At 34.8% G+C, this 20,585-nt stretch overlaps 2 protein-coding genes across 2 annotated transcripts in view; one reads left to right on the top strand and one right to left on the bottom strand.

Annotated features, from left to right (window-relative positions):
* LOC149829654 (exocyst complex component EXO84B-like) overlaps positions 1-20,585 on the bottom strand; it is a 77,884-nt gene that overhangs the window by 21,114 nt on the left and 36,185 nt on the right. The window contains exons 5-6 of the mRNA XM_090016063.1: positions 3,120-3,308; positions 2,910-3,046 (exon numbers count right to left, since the gene is read on the bottom strand). Coding sequence (XP_089872189.1) covers positions 2,910-3,046; positions 3,120-3,308 — 326 coding nt within the window. The remainder of the gene's footprint in view (positions 1-2,909; positions 3,047-3,119; positions 3,309-20,585) is intronic.
* Positions 1-20,585, top strand: part of LOC149829655 (actin-interacting protein 1-2-like) — a 151,009-nt gene that overhangs the window by 121,698 nt on the left and 8,726 nt on the right. The window lies entirely within an intron of this gene.

Genomic DNA, 20,585 nt, shown 5'->3' with positions numbered 1-20,585 from the left:
AATGAGATTCCGAATCTCATTTGAATGAGGATCCGAATCTCATGAGGCTTAACCAAACATACCCCAAGTCTTGCATGAAATCATGCATGACCTCAATCAAACCATGCAGATTACTCCATTTCTCATGTTGGACCTAGTCCAAAACCCAGACTGAATACTTTAACTGGCACTACTTTTTATTCAATACTTCCTTTCAAGTACCCAAAGCAAAGAAAATGTACAGTTTACAGTTACACTACCATGGACTATGGGTACCAGCCATGTTCTTGGTAAAGTTGAAGACCATCCAAAGAAGTTTATTACTAGTATCAGATCTGGTAATATGTTTCTCCTTTTCTCTTGCATAAATTCGCTAGCTTCAGTTATTGGTTGAACGTGTATTTCATAAATCAGTTTTCTAAGACCAATGAAATGGCTGGAACAGCAATTAATAATATTATGACAGCTAAATCCCATAGCTTCACACAATTCCTGTGTAAACAGATGAACCTTACCTAAGATGATAGAAGATAATAGTTGCCATAACAAGAACACGGTTACGAAAAGAAATATGCACCAGTGGGAGGTGAGAAATATGTGTTCAAGGGATGTGCTGGTGAGGGAATTATGAAGCATTAAAAAGCATTAGTGGAAGCAAGTAGCAAGTGACATAGAAGTGGTAGAAAAAGCATGTAGGAAGTAGTAGCAAAATGACATGGATGTGGCAGCAGAAGCAAGTATGAAAAAGTGGTGAGCAAAAGGGCATGAAAATAATGGTTCTTCAGTATTTAACTTAAATGTGTTTTCTTCATGTTTTCTATGGAAAATTTTACCCACCAAGTATACAGGTTTTATAGAAGAAACACTTTTAAAGTGGAGTACAACTCTTTTAGCAAGTGAAACAAAGTTCCAACACCAGGGGAAAGTGTTTTGGACAATAGGGAAGCATGATTCCCTATTTTTACAAGTGTATTTCCCTTAAAGCTTTGATATATGTAAGTGAATGTTTTTGAAGTGCCTTTCCTTGGAGACATATTTCTAAGGCCTTAAAGACACTTTAGTAACTATGCAGTAGACCTAGTAAACTGAGGCAGAAATATCCCCAACTGGACTTGCCGTTAAACAGTAGTACGTCTATTGTTTCCAGTATTTGAACATAGGAGTTAAAATGTGCTTATAGATTCTTCTAGTTGGGTCATGTTCTTGCTTTCCATTCATGCTCCAGTGAATTACACACACACACAGCAGTTTCTTGATAATAAAAGAACTAGTCAAATGCTGAACAAGAATATCATGCAAATTGAAATCCTTTTCAGAGAGGGATCCTCACATCAGAGGTGTTCATACTGCTAAATGGGAAAATTACAGTCCTTGAATGCTCTACGTATTTGAAAAAGGATTCGATAATTAAGTACTTCATCAGAGACAGCAATATGGATTCTTAGTATCTTATTAAAAAATTTAGTAACTGATTTTACTCTTTCAAGTTATCTCTGACTTTCTGTTTTTTTTTCATCGTATACACTATACACACACACACATACATATATATATAGGAAAATTCATAGCTGCCTACCAGCAGCCTACCATGAGTGAACAGGGCTTTCGGGTTGTTTTTTGCAAATCTGACCCTGCAGATGCGTTCGGCATGGTTGATTTGCTAGGAAACGATACTTTGATCATGTTTTTTTGGAAAAAAAAACAAGATTTTCAAATCATGAATATTTATGTAAATTTTAGACCATTGATTTTTAAACCTTATAATAGCCTACGTGTGTACCGGGATCGGATGACCCAAGAGTCGATTCTTATAAAATCAAACATGTAGAACCAGTGCCACCAGTATCGTCGATATTTTGAAAAAATCACGATATTATCAGCAAATCTAGGTCAGCCAATATTACAGGTTAAATATCGTGATATTTTCAAAATATCACCATGAGCAAAAATATCGCGATATTATTGCATAGCGATATTTTTTAAAACAAAAACTTATTTAATATATTTTAAGCCCAAATTTATTATTTTTGGTTTTTTTTATTTTAAAAGCATTTCAAAGTTATATTCCCTATAATTTTTCAAAAATAACTATTTTTTTCTTATATTTCTTATTATTTTTCATATTTTTTATATTTTTTAAACTCCCAAGATTTTTCAACTTTTGAAAATATCTCCGAGAAATACCGCCGTTGAGATATTACCTTAAACAATATAGGTAACTATGTGTAGAACACATTTGTACAGTCAGATTTAAGGAAAACATGGAAAAAACCTTTCAAAAGCCTGGTAGGCTGGCGGTAGGATAGAACAATGGTAGGCAGCTACCACCTACTATATATATATATATATAACCCTTGGTTTAAAGAATATTTGAACCATAGTGACAAAAGTTGAAATCAGCAAAATATCAGCAGCCAAAAACTTGTGACAAATTGAATTTTTTTTTAAAATCTCACTTATTTTGGAAAAATTCTCGGCAATAAAAATAAATTAAATTATAAAAATTAATTTTTATAAAGAAATATAAGTAAAAAATAATCTTTTTGATATTTACACGGAGAAACCACCGCCAGGATAAAAGACCTCGGCTTTGCCTGCCTACAGTTGCTGTCCTGGCAGCGTAAAACTTCGTAGGGTAACCCTTGCCCCCAGGGAGTCGAGTAAAAAATATTTAAAAATAACACAGTTTTTTTACAACAAATAGCCGATAAAAACAAATATTTATATGTGAATTTTTATATATATACACCAGGATTTCCCAAGATTCTACTAAATAAACTTTTCCTTCTTAATTATCATGAGATTTTTGCTCGCGAAGATTTTGCCCACACAGCAATCTCTGACATTTCATAAACACACCAAACAAGGGGAAAAAATTTAAAATACACCGGGAGGACAACAAAATTTAATTACAACTGCAGAGCATTTACCTGTAAGGGTCCATCCCAGTTGAAGCAAAGGCTGCCATAGCTCTAGATATAATGTCCTTGATAACTTGATGCAAATGTCGGGATAAATAGCGCCCTTGGGATGAAATTCTAATTACAAACTCCATATCTAACAAAAACTGCATTGAAAAAAAAAATAGCTAATAAGATAATATTCAAAAATACAATAGGCATGGCGATCAAATTACATACCTGCTTCAGGCCAAGAGGTCCCAATGCCTTTGGGCCATCCAAAATATCCTCCCAGAAACTCTGGTCTTCAGAAAGCCATAAAATAACAGTCTCTGTAAGTCTCATCAGTAAAATAGTAGCAAATCTTTCCCTGCCAACAAACATATCTGCAGCTATACTTGCCATCCTGTTCAGCTTCAGATAAAGTTCCTGAACACACACACAAAGAGAAAATGAAAGAAAAGGATTACTCAGAGGCATATGAACTAAGCATTCTCTTTTAGCAATGCATCTAAAACAGTGTAATCTGGAGTATCTGTTCACTGTGTTTATTGGTAACCTTCTGTTTTTCTGATTTTCTTTACTTTATGCACAAAATTAGCTTTCCTGACTTGTCCAACCAAACTATACAGACAATGGACAACTGTTAGGGGGCATTTGTTGCAGAGGTGAGAAAGAGAAACACAAATCTCATCTGATTTGTGTTGCACATTATAGCAAAATCATGTAAAACAGTTTTCATAAGGAACTGCATGGTTTCATGTTTGTCTCATGTTGAGTGGAAAAAACAAAAAGTAAGTGGGCCCTACTTGCAAAAAGGAACATATGCATTTATGAAAGCGAAACTGTTGCTCCATGCTAGAGAAAAAAAAGTCAAGAAAATGAGCCCACGTGCAAAAAGTAGCCTTTTGCATTCATTAAAAAAATGCACACCATGGAAAAACGTGGCAGGAAAACTCTTCCCAAGAGGGGAAGGTATGATCTCACTTTCATGTAAAATATACAGTTAAAGAGAAAGTTATTTCTCTTTGACCATTTCCCCACAAAAATGGTGTGTTTGTTTCACCTGGAGAAAGGAGCCATTTTCATATCAAAGTGACTCATTCTCTCCAAAATGGGTAAAACAAACACCCCCATAAAAAACAGTTTAAGCATATAGTTTCCAGCAAAGTTTATGACAGATCCTTGATATCAAAAGGTGGTTAGCCTGGGTGTTCTTCCAACTAAATTCAGAAAAAACAATTGTGAATTTGCTTAAATTTTAAGAGTTACTTTAATAAAATCATCACAAATAAATTTCAATTTAGATAGTATTGTAGACTTCTCATAGATATGCTTAAAGAAGTTAATTGGAAATTGAATTGTTGTTCTAGTGGTAGCAAACAAGACGGTCGATTCCTCAGTGTTTTTATTTGTTTCATCAATCTCAACCAAAAAAATTGTTTCATCAAAACAGATGTGCTGATAGTTTGAAGGTCACTCCATAGCATCCTTTGTGATTGTGATCTAAGCAAGGATTTACGAAGTTGAACAGAAGGTCAAACAGATCACAGGCTGGCATCACTAATGAAGATTCATCTGTGTTATTCCAAAGGACAGATAGAACTAATAAGTTCATATTCTGAAGTTTAATATGTTGTGTTATAGCATAAATCACCTCAAATGGCAAAGGTTTAGCACAAAGTTTCCACAACATCATGTGTAAGCATATCCTCCTTTACATGGTTCTAGAGAAAAACAATTTTGGAAACCCCGTTCAGATTTTGTAATTACCTTTCATGCCTACTTTCTCAGTTATAAGGAACAAATATATCAATGATGATAACTGAGGCAGGCAACACTAGGTTTGGAAACTAATCAAACAGCTGCTAAATGCACTAGCAGCTTTTGCTTCATACCAAGGGACTGTAAGATTCTTTTGGGGATACAGGAATGGAAAAAGATTATGAGATAAAGATGCTAGAATGAAGCAAGTAAGCAAAACCCCACTGTTAATGGCATCCTTGGGTCCATAGCTAAGTCACAGGGATATGGCATTCTAAAGCCTTACCCACTCCGAAAGGATTCGGATCAGATATGGCATGGATTATTAGAATATGGATTGGATATGGATCATAAGGGCCGGATACAGGGGGGATAGGGTCAAAATCGTATCTGATGCAATTTTTACCATATCCCTTAAACTTGCAAACCAAACATAATAAAAGATTTAAAATTCGAACCCAAAAAGACTTAATGCCATGTGGCAAATTTGCAAAAAAAGAAAAATCCAAAATTCCAAAACAAACCCTAAAGCAGCATGTCATCGAAATAATATCATCCTAATCACGTCACTAGTTCACCGCCATAATACCACATCAATCATCATCATCACCATTGATCATGCATAATCTTATGCATATTAGATATGTTAAAACTTAAAATGTAAAACTGTACATATATATATAATAATATTATTATATTATTATATATATATATATAAATATATTTTTCATTTCTTTCTTTTCTGTAACTTTTTTCTTTTATTTTTATTTTTTTTGTCTTTATGTCATCTAGTTCAGTTTGAACTAGAATGACTGTTGCTAGTCAAGTCCTGTCCAGACTTGACTAGCAATAGAGCAGCTCTATTGAGTCCTCCTCTTTCAGTTGTGTATATAAAGGGGTGCAGCCCCTCTTGTATTTCATTCCAATGCTTCTTAAGCAATTGGGCTTTCATATCAATAAAGAATATCTTTTTATTTTTATTTTATTTTCAGTTATACCCTTTTTAAGGGTTATGCTTTAGTGTCATTCATGATACTTTTCCTTTTGAATCTAAGCTCGTGTTTCAAAGATGCCTATTTCATTTCATGGTATCAAAGCCGCAAAAGTACTAGATCTTGAGGAAAAACTGTCTCGGTTTCCGTGCCCATTTGCAAAAGTGTTCGCCACTTGAAGAGAAGTGTTTTATCACTTCATTGAAGAAGATTTTACATCTTGCTGTATTGTGTTTTCTTCTTTCTTTTTCATTTCTCTTCTATCCCTATTCCTTCTCTCCTTGTAATCAATGGATGACAATGATAAAGTCACCATCATGCCTATGAAACTAAGTGATACGAACTACGTAACATGAGCTTCAATCATGAAACACCATATACGGGGAAAAGGCTTATGGGGGATTGTGGATAGTTCACATTCGGAACCTAAGTTATCTCTTACTAAAAAGGAGGGAGATAAAGAGGTCTCTCTATCGGAAGAAGAGAAAATCAAGGCTCTTGCCTCATATGAGAAGAAATAGAAAGAATGGAGAATATCTCATGCGAAGATAATGTCATGGCTTATCAATAGCATTGACATTAAAAAATGCTCAAGCCTTGCCAAATTTGATCATGTCGATAAGGCATGGGAATACATCAAGAATATGTATTCTCTTAAAGATATTGCACACGTGTGCAACCTCCAAGAAAAAGTTTGAATGATAACACAAGGAGACAAAACTATTCGTGAATATTACAATAGGTTGTCCGAACTTTGGGAAGAACTTTCCCTTTTAGAACCAAAGTGGCATTATACCGAAGATATCGAGCTTCGTCAAAAACAACTCGATGCTGAACATTTTTACCAATTTATCATTGGATTAAGGCCGAAATTTGAAACCACTAAATCGGCCCTCCTTCACCGAGGAAAAATTCCTTCTATTGTTGAAACTATTGAAGAGTTAACAATGGAAGAAAATCGTCTCCGGAATGGTTCTTCAAAAATTCAAGATGATTCTATTTTAGCCATGTCTAGACCAGGGAATCATGTTCGATCATATAGGCCTCCTCACTTTAACCGACAAAATGGTGACTATGATAAGAAGAAAGTTATTTGTCATCACTGTCATGTCTCAAACTTAAGGAGCTGAGAGAAAAAAGAGTTGCAATTGCTGGATCGGAGCTTAAAGATCAGAATGCACCAGTTTCTCTAGCCCAACTAATGGAGATTCTTCAACCTCTCATCAAATGTGCCTCTTCCTCATCTGAAGCTTCAACCGGCGCAGCAGCCTCATCTTTTTCTGATCCAGGTAAAATTTATTGGCTCCTTGACTCGGGTGCATCTTTTCATATGACCCCAAATAATCAAAGTCTATCCAAAAGTGTTAAAAATAAAACAAGTGTGTCAAAGGTCTTTCCTGCTGACGGGACTTCTCTTGAAATAGAAGAAATAGGAAATTTTGAAAAAAATTATAAAACAAAGAAATTTTCTATTCCAGAAATTAGACATGTTCCGAAATTAAATTTAAATCTTTTATCTGTATCTCAAATTTTTTATTATGGGTGTAATATTTCATTTTCTTCTCATGGTTGTTAGGTACAAGATCGTCAGTCAGGCAAGCTAATTGGGGAAAGCCATAGAGAAGGACTCTATTACATGAACTTTTTGGAAATGTCGAAGAAAGCTTTTTGTTATAATATTTAGAAAACAGAGTTGGAACTGTGGCATAAGAGACTTGGTCACCCACATATAGCCAAAATCCAATATTTTCCAAATCTAGGAAAATTTTGTAACTCTGAATCATTTGATTGTAAATATTGTATTATCGGCAAAATGAAAAGATTACCATTTCAGAACAGAACATTTTTTTCTTCAAGACCACTTGAATTAATACACTCGGATGTTTGGGGTCCTGCACCAGTAATTTCTAAAGGAGGATTTGTTTACTATGTTATTTTTGTCGATGATTTCTCCCGACATACGTGGATTTACTTTCTCAAACATAAGTCTGAAGTATTTTCATACTTTCAAACTTTTCATAATATGGTTAAAAACAAGTTTCAAAATGATATTGTTATTTTTCGCACAGATTCAGGGGGAGAGTTTTTATCCACAGATTTTCAAAATTATCTTAAATTGCATGGCATCACACATCAAAGATCTTGTCCTTATACACATCAACAAAATGGACTGGCGGAACGAAAACATCGTTATATTATAGAAACCACTAGGACTTTATTAATCAAATCAAGTCCCGAAAGACTTTTGGGCAAAAGTTGCCTTAACTGTCACCTATCTCATTAATAGGATGTCATCTTCTTCATTACAAAATATCACTCTCATTGAATAACTTATGAACATTTCTCCAGACTACTCTAGACTAAAAATATTTGGGTGCAAATGTTTCATATTTACTGACAAAAATGATAAACTTTCCCCTCGTGCGATTCTCTGTGCCTTTTTAGGATATGCTGAAAATCAGAAAGGTTATAGATGTTTTGACTCCAAAAATAATAGACTATATGTGTCTCGAAATGTTTCCTTTCTTGAAAAGGAGAGCTTCTTTGATTTTAGAAAATTAAAAGACGTCACTGAGTACTCCTTTTTGCTAGATCTAACATCAACATTTGATAAATATGACCTTGACTGTAACTTTGATGATGATCAAAGAATTATTGATCTTAATCATAATGTTGAAAATGAAGAAGTTCATAGGAATACTAGTATTCAATATTCCAGGCGACAAGAGTCTAATTCTCCATGTGCACTTGAAAAATATTCTAACATTCCAACTAGACAATCATCCCGAGTCTCGAGGCCTCTAGGAAAGTTTGTATCATACGAGTCATTCTCACCCACGTATAGGGCAGTTATTGCATTAATTCACTCATATGAAGAACCATCCACATATTTTCAAGCAAAAAATGATATCAAATGGATAGAACATGAAAGTTGAATTAGATGCACTTGAAAAGGCTTCTACATGGACTATTCAAGATCTTCCTTCAGGGAAGAAAACTATAGGATGTCGATGGGTTTATAAAATTAAAACCAAGAGTGATGGTACTCTTGAAAGATATAAATCTCGATTAGTAGCCAAAGGGTATGCCCAAGAATATGGGATTGATTATGAAGAAACCTTTGCTCCGGAGGCTCGTATGACAATTGTTTGAACCTTAATTGCCTTAGCTTCTATCAAAAAATAGTTTATTTTTCAAATGGATGCCAAAAATGCCTTTTTAAATGGAAAGCTAGTTGAAGAAGTCTACATGGAACCCCCTCCTGGTCTAAGTATTCCTAAGAGTAAAGTCATTCGCTTAGAAAAAACTCTTTATGGACTTAAACAAGCACTGAAAGCTCGGTATGATAGGTTTAGGCGTGTTATGATTGATATTGGTTTTCAATTCTGTTTAACTGACACTGCTTTGTTTATTAAGAATTCTGATGCAAGGATCATTGTGCTTCTTCTCTACGTGGATGATATGATCATCACCGGAAGCGATAAACAGGGAGTGGAAACGATCAAAACACTTCTTAAATCTCATTTTGAAATGACTGATTTAGGCTTGTTGAGATATTTTTTAGGCATTGAAGTTGTTTATTCTCCTAGAGGATATTTATTATCTCAGACTAAATTTGCTTTTGATATTGTTTTCAGGTCTGGCATTACTGATGATAAGAAAGTCGACACTCCAGAAGTTGTTTTGCGAGGAGCTACGAGGGCTATGTGACTTATTGGCAAACTTTTCTTTGGACAGTGTGGCTCTTCTTTCAGCTTTATTTATATTTTATTTGCTTACGTATCAGACTCTATGCGCTTTAATAAATAAAGTTTGGTTTGGTTTGGAAGATGGGTATAAGATCCCTTGTGGTTGTGGATGTTTTGTAACTGTAAAGGCCCCGGGTTTCTGGGAATGTTTTTGCACTTTAAAAAAAAATTACCACTTTTTCACGAGTATGAGTTGGGGTCGTTACACTAAGAAGGCACAGGGATTTGCTTGGCGAGAAAGTTTGTCATTCTTATTGGTTAAAACAAAACACTTGCATCCAAAGACCCTTAGTCTAGAATAATCAGGAGATAAGTTAACAAGTTTTTCAATTAGAGGAATTCGTATATAGAATTCTTTGGATTTTGACACCCATATTTTTGTGTTTTTTACATTTTTTGAGGCACAGTGAAAGGATTTGCTTTGCGATGAGCTACGAGGGCTATGTGACTTCTTGCCAAACTTTTCTTTGGACAGCGTGCTCTTCTTTCTGCTTTATTTATATTTTATTTACTTACGTCACTCTATGAGCTTTAATAAATAAAGTTTGGTTTGGTTTGGAAGATGGGTATAAGATCCCTTGTGGTTGTGGTTGTGGATGTGTTGTAACTGTAAAGGCCCGGGGTTTCTGGGAATGTTTTTGCACTTTAAAAAAAAAATTACCACTTTTTCACGGGTATGAGTTGGGGTCGTTACACTAAGAAGGCACAGGGATTTGCTTGGCGAGAAAGTTTGTCATTCTTATTGGTTAAAACAAAACACTTGCACCCAAAGACCCTTAGTCTAGAATAATCAGGAGATAAGTTAACAAGTTTTTCAATTAGAGGGATTCGTATACATAATTCTTTGGATATTGACACCCCTATTTTTGTGTTTTTTACATTTTTTGAGGCACAGTGAAAGGATTTGCTTTGCGATGAGCTACGAGGGCTATGTGACTTCTTGGCAAACTTTTCTTTGGACAGTGTGTTCTTCTTTCTGCTTTATTTATATTTTATTTACTTACGTCACTCTATGAGCTTTAATAAATAAAGTTTGGTTTGGTTTGAAAGATGGGTATAAGATCCCTTGTGGTTGTGGATGTGTTGTAACTGTAAAGGCCCCGGGTTTCTGGGAATGTTTTTGCACTTTTAAAAAAAATTGTCACTTTTTCATGGGTATGAGTTGGGGTCGTTACACTAAGAAGGCACAAGGAATTGCTTGGCGAGAAAGTTTGTCAGTCTTATTGGTTAAAACAAAACACTTGCATCCAAAGACCCTTAGTCTAGAATAATCAGGAGATAAGTTAGCAAGTTTTTCAATTGGACTTATATTTTTCAAAAAAGAAGATGGTATTCGATTAATAAGATAGGTAGCAGTTAGGACAGCTTCTACCAAAAAACCTTTTGGAACTTGATTTGATATTAATAAAGTCCTAGTGGTTTCCATGATGTGTCGATGTTTACATTCAGCCAGACCATTTGGTTGTGGTGTGTGTGGACAAGATCTTTTATGTGTGATGCCATGTAAGTTGAGATAGTGTTTGAATTTTTTGAACATAAATTCTCCCCCTAAATCAGTGCAAAAAATAAAAATATCATTTTGCAATTTATTTTTAATCATTCTATGAAATGTTTGAAAGTGTGAAAAAATGTCAGATTTATGCTTAGAAGTAAATCCAAGTATGCCTAGAAAAGCCATCCACAAAAATTACATAATATGCATATCCACATTTTGAAATAACTGGTACAGGACCCCAAACATCTGAATGTATTAATTTAAGTGGTCTAGAAAAAACAAAAGTTCTATTATGAAACGGTAATCTTTTCATTTTGCCAAGGATACAATCTTTACAAGTAAAGCTTTCAGAATTACAAAATTTTCCTAAACTTGAAAAATATTGGATTTTAGACATATTAGGATAACCAAGTCTTTTGTACCACAAATCCAACTCTAGTTTCTGAACGATAATCTTTTCATTTTGCCAAGGATACAATCTTTACAAGTAAAGCTTTCAGAATTACGAAATTTTCCTAAACTTGAAAAATATTGGATTTTAGACATATTAGGATAACCAAGTCTTTTGTGCCACAAATCCAACTCTAGTTTCTGAACATTATAACAGAAAGCATTCTTAGGCAATTCCAAAAAATTCATGTAATAGAGTCCTCATTCTCTATGGCCTTCCCCAATCCCTGACTGGCAATTATGGACCCAAGAACCATAAGAAGAGGAGATATTACACACATAATCAGATATGTGAGAAACAAACAAAAGGTTTAAATTTAGTTTAGAAATATATCTAACTTCTGGGATAAAAAATTTCTTTGTTTTATGAAGTTTTTCAAAATTTCTTATTCCTTATATTTAAGAGATGTACCATAAACCGTGAACTTTTGACACACTTAAGTTATTTTTAAGACATTCGAATAAGCTATTAACATTTTGGGTTATATGAAAAGAAGCATCAGAGTCAAGAAAACAAGGAAAGTTATCGAGATCGTAGAATGATAAAACAGCTGCTCCAGTCGAGGCCTCAGTTGAGGAGGATGCTCCTTTGAGAAAAAGTTAAAGAATCTCCATTAATTGGACCATAGATACCAGTGCATCTTGATCTTTTGATTTCGGTGCGACAGATGCAACTTTCTTTTCTTCTCTCCTCTTCTTTTTAGCTTAGGACATTGAGGCCTATAGTGCCCCGGATCATGACAATGGTGGCAAATGACTTTTCTTTTGTTAAAATCACCATTTTGTCTACCAAAATGAGGTGGCCTATAAGTACACACATAGCTACCCGGTTTAGACACAGCTAAAACGGAATCATCTTCAAGTTTTGGAGTATTCTTCCCAAGTCTTTTTTTCTTCATAATCAGTTCCTTTATATTATCAATGATACAGGAAACCTTTCCTCGATGTAAAAGAGTTGATTTGGTCGACTCAATATCCGGTCTTAAACCGTTTATAAATTAATAAAAATGTTTCATATTGAGTTGCTTTTGGCGAATCTCGATATCTTCGGAACAATGTCATTTTGGCTCAAGAAGAGTCAATTTCTCCGAAGATTTGGATAACTCATTGTAATATTCCCTAATAGTTTTATCCTTTTGAGTCATCGTTCGGACTTTGTCGTGCAAATTGCACACATGTGCAATATCTTTAAGGGAATACATATTTCTAAGATATTCTCAAGCTTTATCGGCATGCTCAAATTTAGCAAGGCTAGAGCATTTCTTAATGACAATGCTAATAATTAGTCATGACATAATTTTGGTGAGACCTATCCTTCACTCTTTCCATTTTTTCTCATAGGTTGTCAACGCCTTATTCTTCTCTCATGTGAGAGGTACTTCTTTGTCATTCTCAATTTTTGTGAGAATTAGTTTCGGTTCCGAATCGGAACCATCCACTTTACCCCACAACCCTTTTCCCCAAATGTGGTGCTTTATGATTAAAGCCTACATCACATAGTTGGTGTCATTTAATTTTATGGGTATGATGGTGATCTTATCATTGTTATCCATCTTTTATAAGGGTGAGAAAAAGAGATAATAGATTAGAGAAGAAAAAAGAGATAAAGAGAAAGATAAGAGGAGAAGAATGAGTACAAACACAAAATTTCATATCCAAGCTTCCTCCAAATGCTTTCCTTCTTTAAAAAAAGTCTCTTGAGTCACAAACAAGAGGATAAAACACCCTTTGCAAATGAGGCACGAAAAACAAGACAAAAATTCTTCAAGATCTAAGGTCTTTAAGGCTTTTATACCATGTAATGAAATGGTGGTCTTCCACAAAAGCACGAGAAACTCTCAAAGAGTATCTATTGGAAATACCTCAAACACAACCCATGAAAGGTTATAAATGGAAGAACACAATAAAAATAATAAATCTTTATTTCTAACAAGATATGCTTAAAAAGTAATGAATACAATGGAGGGGGAACACCCCTATTTATACAAGTGGGAGAGTGGTAAAGGAGAGCTCTTTTAGAGCTCTCCTTAAGAGTCGTTGGACCTAGTCCAACGGCTCTAAATATAGTCGTTGGACTAGGTCCAAGGACTATATCCTTAGTCAAGTCCTAGTTGGAACTTGACTAGGATGTGGTATCTAGTTCTAAACGAACTAGATAAAATAAAAATACAAAAAGGAAAAGAAAAGAAAAATAAATATAAATATATAATAATAATATAATATAATATTATTATCATATATATATTAGATATGTTACATTTTACATTTTAACAACTCAAACTTACGGTGAGATCACCAAAATTTTGCTAAGAGAAATTGTGGTAAAGGGAGGGATTTAGTGAAAAAATATGTGATTTGATACTCTTATGGTACAAAAGGCAAATCAATAGTCCCTTTCAAGTGTTCTTCCTTAACATAAAGGCAGTCAATCTCGATGTGCTTGGTCCGTTCATGAAACGTACGATTGCTAGCAATGTATATGGCATTCTTGTTATTACAACACAACTTTGAAGGTTCTGAAACATCAACTCCCATATCTCTAAGTAGAGACCGCAACCACATGACCTCAGTTGATGTCGTAATCATCTCTATATTCAACTTTCGTGGAAGATAACGATATCTTCTGTTGTTTTTTACATTGTCACGATATAAGATAATCACCTAGGAACACATAGAGACCAGTAGTTGAGTATCAGTTATTTGGATTTTCACCCCAATCAGAATCAATATAAGCAATAAGATTTAAAGATGAGGATGAAGATAATAAAATCCCTTTGGATAAAAATTCTTTATATATCTGATTATTTGCAACACGACATTCATGTGCACAAAGGTTGGTGCATGCTGAAATTAATTTGCAATATGCATTGCGTGTGCAATGTATGATCAAGTAATGGACAAATAAGTTAATGATCTAATAAGTTGTTGATAAGGTGTTGGATCATCCAATCGAATCTCATCTTCAGCTCTCATCTTGGCATTAACGACTTCTGGTGTAAGCATGTTTATCATCTATGATTTTCGAGCGAGCAACAATATCAGTTGCAAACCTCATTTGAGACAAAATGTATCCTCTTGGTGAATAAGCTACTTCAATACCTAAGAAATATCTCAAAAAAATGAGATCAGTCATAGCAAAAGTCTCTTTAAGTATAAATTTGATTTCTTCAACCGCTTTCTTATCACTCTCAATGATGATCATATCATCGACATATAGTAGTATAACAAAAGTAAAACATATGGGACTTACAAAAAAAGCAGTGTCAGTATAACATGAACTACAACCAAAATCCAACATAGTTCTATTAAACCTATCATACCATGCCTTGGGGCTTGTTTAAGCCCATACAAGGTTTTGCGAAGACGAAGAACTATACCCTTCTCAATGTTCAAACCGAGAGAAAGATCCATGTAAACTTCTTCATTCAAATTTCTATTTAGAAAGACATTTTTAACATCTAATTGGTATATAGGTAAATTCTCAATAGACATTATTGCAATGAGAGTCCTAACATTAGTCATAGAGGCAACTAGAGCAAAGGTTTTTTTCGTAATCTATACAATATTCTTAGGAATATCATTTTATAACTAGCCTAGCTTTGTATTTTTCTAATGATCCATCACTTTCGATATTTACTTTAAATACCGACCTACATCGTATAGCCTTCTTTTCCTTTGGTAGTGGTTGAATTTTTCAAGTATTAGCTTTATGTCTAGTTCTAAGTTCATAGCTTCAACTCATTCTTTTATGGTCTTCCTATAATTTGAATGTTCATTACATGAATGTATAACTATAAGACAAGATCTAAAATTGGGTGAAAAATACTCATAGGAGACTAACCCATTTGAGGGTCTAGAGATCCGTTCAGATCTATTAACACTAGGTTCTTTTATCTCAAGGAATTAGTTATATTTATCAAAAGCACATGGATGATCCCCACTATCACATCGAGAGTAACATTGAAGTTCTCAAGTAGGTTCTTTATCAACATTTGACTCATGAATAGGTTCTAGATTATCATCAATATCATTAGAAGCATTATCACCAACATTCTCACTAGTATCATAATCCACAACCTTAGCATTATATTTAGGTAATAAATCAAACAAGAAAGCATACCCAAGATCTTCCTTGGATTTTTGAACATCAAATCTTTTTTCTCTTTTAAGAAATGTAACATTCCTAGAAACATAGAGCTTATCATTTTTCAAATTGTAGCATTTATAGCCTTTTTGGTTATCAACATATCCAACAAATACACTTTATGGCATTAAGAGAGTTTGTCATGTTTTTCAATAAGTACAAAACACTTGCATCTGAACACCCTTAATCTTTTCAAATCCAAACTAATTTTAAAAAGTTATTAATTTGGTGAAGGCATTTTATTTATTAAATATATCATGGTAAGACTAGCTTCAGCCCAAAAAAAAATTGGAAATCCCTTTGAAATAAGCAAAGTTCTAGTAGTTTCAACAATACGACAGATGTTTTCTTTCGGCAATTCCATTTTGTTGAGGTGTTCTAGCACAAGATTTTTGATGTATAATCCCATGAGTCTTCAAATAAGTATGAAATTCATTTGAAAGACATTTTCCCCCTAAATCAGAGCGAAAGGTTTTGAATTGATTTTTAACTAAATTATGAAAATCTTTAAAACATGCAAAAGCATTGGATTTGAATCTAAGTAAATCCAAGTATATCCTATGTAGTCAAAGGCGTCTAGTCTGGCTAGTCGAAGGAAAAACTAGGAATCGGTCGGATTCCTAGTTTTCCCCCTTCATGGGTACTAATTTTCTTGCCTAAGCACTGACTGGGCGCCTAGTCGGTCCTTGCCTAGGTGGGAAAATTGGTACCTTGCAACTTGTTATGTGCATTTTTTGTTTTTTTTTAATTAATTTGTTATGTGTTTGTATATGTAGATGTGACATTGAATTATTATGTGTGTTTGTTTATATGTACATGTGTCTTAATTTTTTGTCAGGTTTTGTAATATAACAGATTTATTATGCGGCTATGCTTCACGATAGTGGAATTTTGTACTTTGTGCATTTGTTCATTAATTTTATGTTGGATACATCTTTGTTCTTAGTCTTAATAATATTTGGACAAGTTTTGTAAATATAACATGTTTACTACGCTTGATGGTAGCAATACCTTATGCTTTGTACATTTGTCGTTGATTAATTTTATGTTGGATACATCTTTGTTGTTAGTTTTAGTACTTTATTTTAAGAATTTATATTATTTTAAAATTATTTGGCATTTGTTGATAGTTGTTTGCTTTGCTTATTCAATTATTTTTAATATTTGGGCAGGTTTTGTAATGTTCGACATGTGTTTTTTGGTTTATTGCTTATTGTTGATAGTTTTTATGTTGCATACATGTTTGTTACTAATTTTAGCAATTCATTTGCATATTTTTTATATTTTTTTATTTCTTAATCAAGGTAACGACTAATCCGCCTAGTCCCGCCTAGGATTCTTAGGGGTCCCCCGCCTAGCACTTTTGATTACATAGAGTATATGTACTATAATCATCTATAAAAGTAACATAATACAAGAATCCTCTTTTTGCCTCCTTTTGACGTAACAAAAATCCGTCACCACACATCCGAATGCACCAATTCAAAAGGTTCATTTGACACAAAAGTTCTAGATCCAAAAGGAAGCATCTTCATTTTTTCAAGTATACAATCATTGCAAACAAAATATTTTGCCTTATAATATTTTTGCAAAAAAGGAAAAAGTGACAATTTGGAGATACTTGGGTAACCTAATCTTTTATGCCAAAGAACTAAGTCTATTTATTGGGCATAGTTACAAAAAGATTCTTTTGGGAGATCAAGAAAGTCCATATAGTAGAGAATCTAGAGATCTCCTTCTATGGTCTTGCCCAATCAGCTTCCCTATCTGCACCCAACAAGCCTTATATGAGAAGACCTCACACCCATAATCCGACATTTGAGAAACCGAGAAAAGATTTAAGTTTAGTTTTGGAATGAGTAACATTTGACACCAAAAAAATTGAATTCTTTAAAAAAATCTTTAAATTTCTTATACTTTTGACATTTAAAGAGGTTTCATCGACGGTAGAAACACATGAGAAATATGAATTTGTACAATCATAAAGTAGACTCATTTGGTGTCATGGAAAACGAGGCTTCTGAATCCAAGATCCAAGAGGGGAAGAAGATTGACACAGTGACATTGAAAGTAGATAGAGTGGCCTTTGGATGTTGAAGAGCCTCCACCAATCAAGTGATTGACAAGTCCTTAACATCGCTTCCTATTTTGCTTGTTTCCTCTTTTTTGGAAGTGTTTTCACTCATCGAGATCACCTTTTGTTTGAGTTTAGAGCATTCTGGTTTCATGTGCCTCGATTCATTGCAATGGTGGCAAATAATCTTCCTTCCACCTCCATTATACCTTTTCTCGAAATGAAGAGGGCTACATGACCTCACATTATTGTCAGGTCTTGACAGAGCAAGAACTTCTTCACTTGCCTTGTTCATGTCGAGTCTTTTTTCCTCATGGCATACTTCGACAAGTGTCTCACTAATAAGAGGCGAGGTGGTTTTATGGAGAAGAGAGGATCTCACTTGCTCAAACTCAGGCCTAAGCACAAACAAGAAAAGATTCTCCTTCTCAATTAGTTTTTGCCTTATTTTTATTGTCCAACCTTCCCATTTAGGTTTGAGAATAGATAATTTGTCCCATAATGGGGACAAGAGACTATAGTAGTGTAATAACCGCATTTTTTGGGGAATTAATTAGAATTTTTTTTGTAGATAAAATACGTAAATAAGCCTAGGATCCACATTCTGGATCCAAGATATTTACTTATTTAAGTATAATATCTTATATATACATTTAAGAAAAAGAAAATAAGTGGAAAATATATATATATATATAAATGGACGTAATTATATTAAGGGATCCATTCGGATCCAACCCATGGATCCATATCGCATGGGTGGTGCGGGCCCAAAACCCCGGTTGGACCTGGACCTCGGTCTTAGACCCGGACCGTGCCCTGTGAAACAAATGAAAAAAAAGAGATAAAAACTCAAAGGCAACCCGATACGGGTTGCCCGATAAAAATAAAGAGTTAGGGTTCTGAATGAACCCTAACACAGAAGAAAACCCCAAAATCGCAAAAGGGGGGAGGGGGTGTAAGCGGCCGCCGGAAGATGGAAGGTAAACTCCTTCCTTTTCGGGAGACCCCCTTTCTACAAAGGGCCTCCCGTGCTCTTCCTCCCCACCTCTGCTCTCGTCTCCCTCTACTTCACACCCTCTGACTCTCGTTCTCTTCTCCCTCATTTTCGCGCGCGGCAGCAGTAGCACCAGTGTCGGTCGACCCTCCTTTCGCGACAGCAGTCTCTGATTGTCGATCTGAGGTACGGGTTCCCTCTTGTGATTTGAGTAATGTATTGATTATGGGTGGGGTTTTCTTGCATGATTTAGACTACCAAGGAAACCCAAATCGAGTTTCTTGGTCGTGGTTTTCTTTGTGGCTGACGCTACAGAAAAAAAAAAGAGAAATTTTTGTTTTCGGATTACAGGGGGTTCTCTGTGTCTTGCGTGAGTACTGATGTAGGGTTTATGTGTTTTTGCATATGTATCGATGTCAAGCATGCACTGTGTTGCTGTTGGAAAAGTTTTTGTTTGAAATTTTTTATTCTACTATGGGTTTTTCTATGGTTCAGTGGAGTGCTTGTCTCAAGTATCATATAAGAAACTGCTCAGCCCATTCGAGTGAGTTAAAAATAAAAGGGTAGAATCTGGGTTCAACAACGTGCCATGTACAGAGTTTTTGTTTTCTCATTTAACACATATCGGTTTTGGGGAGATCGGTATTGAAACTATAAAAAATTTTATGCATATTCGTGCTCTTATGTGTGAAACGACACCAAAAGAGGTTTAATTAGATGTAGTTATGGAATTTTGTTTTAAATGGGGTCATATCCCTATGGTGGAAGATCAACTATAGAAGCTATGCATCTTCTTAGACAACTTATTGAGAGAAATAGAGAGAGGAAAAAAGATTTGCATATGGTTTTTATTGATTTGGAGAAGGCATACGATAGAGTACCTAGGGACGATCTCTGGTGGACAATGATGAAGAAAGGTGTTTCTCTCAAGTACATTAGTATAATTAAGGATATGTATGAAGGAGTAGTAACCAATGTCCGCACTTGTGGAGGGGTGACAACCAATTTTCCTATAACGGTAGGGTTACATCAAGGATCTGCTCTAAGCCCTCTCCTATTTGTTATAGTGATGGATAAGCTAAAGAGATCAATTCAAGAAAATGTGTCGTGGTGTATGTTGTTTGCTGATAATATTGTTTTGATTGATGAGTCTAGAGCTGGGGTTAATGCTAAGTTAGAATTATGGAGACAGACATTGGAAGCAAGAGGTTTTAAGTTGAGTAAGAGTAAGACAGAATACATGGAATGTCGGTTTAGTAAGCAACGAAGTAATGATGGGAGTGTAGTAAAGCTTGGTGAGCAAGAAATATCGGTGGATGATTGTTTCAAATATTTGGGATCTATCATTCAAAAGTATGGAGAAATTGATGGAGATGTAAATCATAGGATAAAGATTGGGTGAATGAAATGAAAAAGTGCAACTGGAGTGTTGTGCGATCGTAGAATGTCATTGCGGTTGAAGGGAAAGTTTTATAGGACGACTATTAGGCCCGCTTTACTATATGGTACGGAATGTTGGGCTGCCAAGAGACATCATATTCAAAAAATGAGTGTAGCTGAGATGCGTATGCAGAGATGGATGTGTGGAAATACAATAAAAGATAAGATTCGGAACGAGGAGACACGTAAGAAGGTAGGTGTTGCACCCATTGAAAATAAGATGAGAGAGACTCGTTTACGGTGGTTTGGACATATTCGGCGAAGGCCTAATGATGCTCCAGTTAGAAGGATGGAGAAATGGGAAAATATATTAGTTAAAAGAGGTCGGGGTAGGCCTAGGAAGACATGGATGGAGGTGATAGGAAAGGATATGAATGCTTTGAACCTCACCAAGGACATGGCATAGGATAGAAATGATTGGAGGAGAAGGATTCATGTGGAAGACCCAGAATGATTTTCTTTTTTGGTTCATATCGCTGACCTCAATTGTTTTGGGATGAAGGCGTAGTTGTTGTTGTTGTTGTTGTTGTGGTGGTGGTTTTTTTATATATAACCTAAACTGTGGGCATTAATATACATATAGACTAAACTATATAACCTCATC

Source organism: Nuphar pumila, chromosome 8 (assembly GCF_984573655.1).
Source record: "Nuphar pumila chromosome 8, dmNupPumi1.hap1.1, whole genome shotgun sequence".
In the NCBI taxonomy this organism is placed as follows: Eukaryota; Viridiplantae; Streptophyta; class Magnoliopsida; order Nymphaeales; family Nymphaeaceae; genus Nuphar; species Nuphar pumila.
This window is presented reverse-complemented; position numbering and strand designations above follow the sequence as displayed.